Here is a 4357-nt window from a genome sequence, read left to right as displayed (position 1 = left end):
TTGCTACCTACCCCGGTGTCATCCTGGGGACGGCTAAGAATAGCGTATTTTTGAATGTGCTTGATGCAAATCAAAACATCCTGTTTGCAACTAGGGCCCAAGTGCTGCCACTGATGGGGTGGGTGTCTGTGTGGCCCAATTTTTGGAAAAAAGGGAGACTCCGCTTGGAGTAACCCTTGCTTGCTGTGTTTTTAAAAGAAGCCAAGATGAACAGAGCTGGGATCAGGAAAGACTTTGCTACCTACCCCGGTGTCATCCTGTGGACGGCTAAGAATAGCGTATTTTTGAATGTGCTTGATGCAAATCAAAACATCCTGTTTGCAACTAGGGCCCAAGTGCTGCCACTGATGGGGTGGGTGTCTGTGTGGCCCAATTTTTGGAAAAAAGGGAGACTCCGCTTGGAGTAACCCTTGCTTGCTGTGTTTTTAAAAGAAGCCAAGATGAACAGAGCTGGGATCAGGAAAGACTTTGCTACCTACCCCGGTGTCATCCTGGGGACGGTTAAGAATAGCGTATTTTTGAATGTGCTTGATGCAAATCTAGCTGTGAAGTGTACAACTGGGGCACAACTGCTGCCACTGAAGGGGTGGGTGTGTGTGGGGCCCAATTTTTGGAAAAAAGGGAGACTCCGCTTGGAGTAACCCTTGCTTGCTGTGTTTTTAAAAGAAGCCAAGATGAACAAGTCATGGGTCAGCAAAGACTTTGCTACCTACCCCGGTGTCATCCTGGGGACGGCTAAGAATAGCGTATTTTTGAATGTGCTTGATGCAAATCAAAACATCCTGTTTGCAACTAGGGCCCAAGTGCTGCCACTGATGGGGTGGGTGTCTGTGTGGCCCAATTTTTGGAAAAAAGGGAGACTCCGCTTGGAGTAACCCTTGCTTGCTGTGTTTTTAAAAGAAGCCAAGATGAACAGAGCTGGGATCAGGAAAGACTTTGCTACCTACCCCGGTGTCATCCTGTGGACGGCTAAGAATAGCGTATTTTTGAATGTGCTTGATGCAAATCAAAACATCCTGTTTGCAACTAGGGCCCAAGTGCTGCCACTGATGGGGTGGGTGTCTGTGTGGCCCAATTTTTGGAAAAAAGGGAGACTCCGCTTGGAGTAACCCTTGCTTGCTGTGTTTTTAAAAGAAGCCAAGATGAACAGAGCTGGGATCAGGAAAGACTTTGCTACCTACCCCGGTGTCATCCTGGGGACGGATAAGAATGGCGTATTTTTGAATGTGCTTGATGCAAATCTAGCTGTGAAGTGTACAACTGGGGCACAACTGCTGCCACTGAAGGGGTGGGTGTGTGGGGCCCAATTTTTGGAAAAAAGGGAGACTCCGCTTGGAGTCACCTTGCGGTGTTTTACATGACTTTAGAAGGGCGTGCCATGCCTATATCTGTGTGTCCTCCTCTTTTTCCTTGTCCAGCTGTTTTGTTTTCGCATGAGTACATGTCCTTGTCACTTTCCCATGTGTTTGTGTTGTGTTGTGAGTTGTTTGTCACCTTTTGGACACCTTTGAGGGTGTTTTCTAGGTGTTTTACTGTGTTTGTGATTGCCTGCCATTGTTTCCTATGGGCTCGAGTTCGGTTCGTCGAACGTTCGACGAGCCGAACTCGAGCCAGACCCCCCGTTCGGCGAACCGCCTCGAGCCGAACCGGGACCGGTTCGCTCATCTCTAGTGAGGAGCAGAATGGTCGGATGGGTGTCTTCGTTCTCTGGATCCGGTGCCTGCTCTTTCGGCCATCTTTGTCCTCCTCCTTCTGTAGCCTGGGTGCATGACGCGTCCTACGTCATCCACACTAGCCGGCATTGAGGTCCTGCACGGGTGCACTACAATACTTTGATTTGATTTGCCCTGCTCAGGGTAGATACAAGTGTTGTCTGTGTAGAACCTCAATGCCTGCTAGTGTGGATGATGTAGGACGCATCATGCACCCCGGCTTCAGAAGAAAGAAAAACAAAGATGGCCGAAAGAGGAGGCGCTGATACCAGACAACGAAGATACCCATTTAACCAGTCTGCACTGCACCTTAGGTGAGTATGATAAAGTGATTTTTAAGTTATACACAGCGGCCTGGGCTCTGATATACAGTATTCTGAAATGCGGTATATAAAGAGCCCACTGGTGGTGGCTGCAGCTTATAGGCCGCAAATCTGGTGACCGGTTCCCTTTAAGTTATAATGCATAAAAAAAGCTGCAACTGTTCTCTTAGCATATATTTAATTTACCGGTGGGTGCTCCAAAACGTTCCTGTCCTATGCGTAAGTAAAAGACCACCAAGGCGCATGTGCAAGGCTTATATTCTGCTGTTACGTCACACAGAAGGATGAAGACCACCCTCCCATCTTGCATGCAGCCATTGCTATACCCTTATAAATGGGCCACCAGGTACATGACATTGTAAGGTATAGTCGGCTTTTTAGACACAATGAAACTGAAACGTTGCCCATAGAAAATATATAATTCTGTGAACATAAAACCATTAAAATGTATATAGTATAACAAAGTCACGTCTCTGTCCTCGGCCAGCATCACCATAGACATACACTTCTCCATATAACGAGAATTGATCACTAGATCCCATGGTTGGTGAGGGATCGCCGTCCACAGGGCAGGGGTGGAGGGAAGGCCTTGGTTTGGTAAGGGGTCCTGGGCACACTGTCGTTCTTACACATGTCAGGACCTGTTAATTAGTCAGTCCCTTAAAGTTTGGCTCCGCACTTGAAGGAAGCGCAATCTGGTCATTGAGTAATTTATCAATAATGGAAATCTCGGCATCTCGCCTCTCGATGTTCTCGAAGGGCGTCCAGGACATGTCGTGTTGTAGTTTGTATGCGGCAAGGAATTCATGAGGACAGCTCGGACCCCAGTCCTGTAGAGGATGGAAAAGAAAAAAAAAATATGAGTAAATGACTGAACATCCTCCTTTATCTTACTTACAAAATCAATATGTCCCAGTATTCGCTGATGTTTTGACGCATATTTGCTTGGATCTCGATGGGAGCTATGTGGCTTATGAGAACCATGGAGAAGAAAAAAAAAAAAAAAAAAAAAGGGCCAAAACGAGTGATCACCTCAAATAACAAATATTTAGTAAACTACAAAACACATTTTAAAGTCAATTAAAAAAGAAAACCGTGAAAACCAAGAGTTAAAAGACCTGCGAAAGCCACCCCATATATCAAATGCTAAATACCATAGGTGCAGACCAGAAACACATCACACTCCAACGAGCATGAAATGACCAAAGATATTATATCAGCCAAATACAACCTTATAGAGGTGAGATGAACAAATGAATGAATATAAATCCTAAAATGTGTAAATCTGCATACCAAAAAGGTTAAATATACCAAGTATTGCCATGTGGACAATGAATGACTGATGTGGAATGACACACTGATATGAAATAGAGAGAACCCCATGTGTTTCGCCTCCAAAAACAAGGCTTCCTCAGGGGCTTTTTTTTCATGGATTTTAAAACTTGTTTTGTAGTTGTTCAGTACATATGGTTTGTTATCTGAGGTGATCCCTTGTTGTGGCCCATTTCTTTTTATTGTTTATCATGTAATTTTTTTATGGGGATCCCTTATTCGGGTGGTGCCCCCTACAACCCCCTATCTTTAAGTAGCTGTGTGGTATATGGATCCATATAAAGTCCACACACTCCTCTGCTTTATGTCCCAGAGGGGATTCAAGCACAGCCACAATACTTCTGTTCTTTTGGGTCCAGCAAAGTGTGGCTGTCAGGAACCAAACTAATACAAACTTCTGACTTTCCTCTGTGACATATTAATGCTTTACAGGACTACCTAGCACTTTAGACCCTCTCCTAGCGGATGAGTGCACCCAGTGAATGCATCTTACATTGGGAATTACAATCTAAACCCCTAAGAGAATTAAAGCGGTATTCCATTTTTGCTCCCTTCCACATTGGGAGGTGAGCAGTGATGGTGACGTCACGTCTACTGATATCTGCCGGCGTCATGGACATGTCCTAGCCCAACAATGCCTGCCGGCGTCATGGATCTGCCAAAGCCCTACAATGCCTGCCGGCGTCATGGATCTGCCCTAGCCCAACGATGCCTGCCGGCGTCATGGATCTGCCCTAGCCCAACAATGCCTGCCGGCGTCATGGATCTGCCCTAGCCCAACAATGCCTGCCGGCGTCATGGATCTGCCCTAGCCCAACAATGCCTGCCGGCGTCATGGATCTGCCCTAGCCCAACAATGCCTGCCGGCGTCATGGATCTGCCCTAGCCCAACAATGCCTGCCGGCGTCATGGATCTGCCCTAGCCCAACAATGCCTGCCGGCGTCATGGATCTGCCCTAGCCCAACAATGCCTGCCGGCGTCATGGATCT

The 4357-nt window shown here is 46.7% G+C and overlaps 1 protein-coding gene across 1 annotated transcript in view; it reads right to left on the bottom strand.

Annotated features, from left to right (window-relative positions):
• Window positions 1–2196: 2196 nt before the first annotated feature.
• The window catches only part of C11H1orf50 (chromosome 11 C1orf50 homolog), an 11406-nt gene continuing 9245 nt past the window's right edge, over window positions 2197–4357 (bottom strand). Inside the window, exons 4-5 of the mRNA XM_075327318.1 lie at window positions 3058–3091; window positions 2197–2924 (exon numbers count right to left, since the gene is read on the bottom strand). Coding sequence (XP_075183433.1) covers window positions 2680–2924; window positions 3058–3091 — 279 coding nt within the window. The 3' untranslated portion in view covers window positions 2197–2679. The remainder of the gene's footprint in view (window positions 2925–3057; window positions 3092–4357) is intronic.

The sequence above is a fragment of the Anomaloglossus baeobatrachus genome, chromosome 11, assembly GCF_048569485.1.
Source record: "Anomaloglossus baeobatrachus isolate aAnoBae1 chromosome 11, aAnoBae1.hap1, whole genome shotgun sequence".
Taxonomy (NCBI): Eukaryota; Metazoa; Chordata; class Amphibia; order Anura; family Aromobatidae; genus Anomaloglossus; species Anomaloglossus baeobatrachus.
This window is presented reverse-complemented; position numbering and strand designations above follow the sequence as displayed.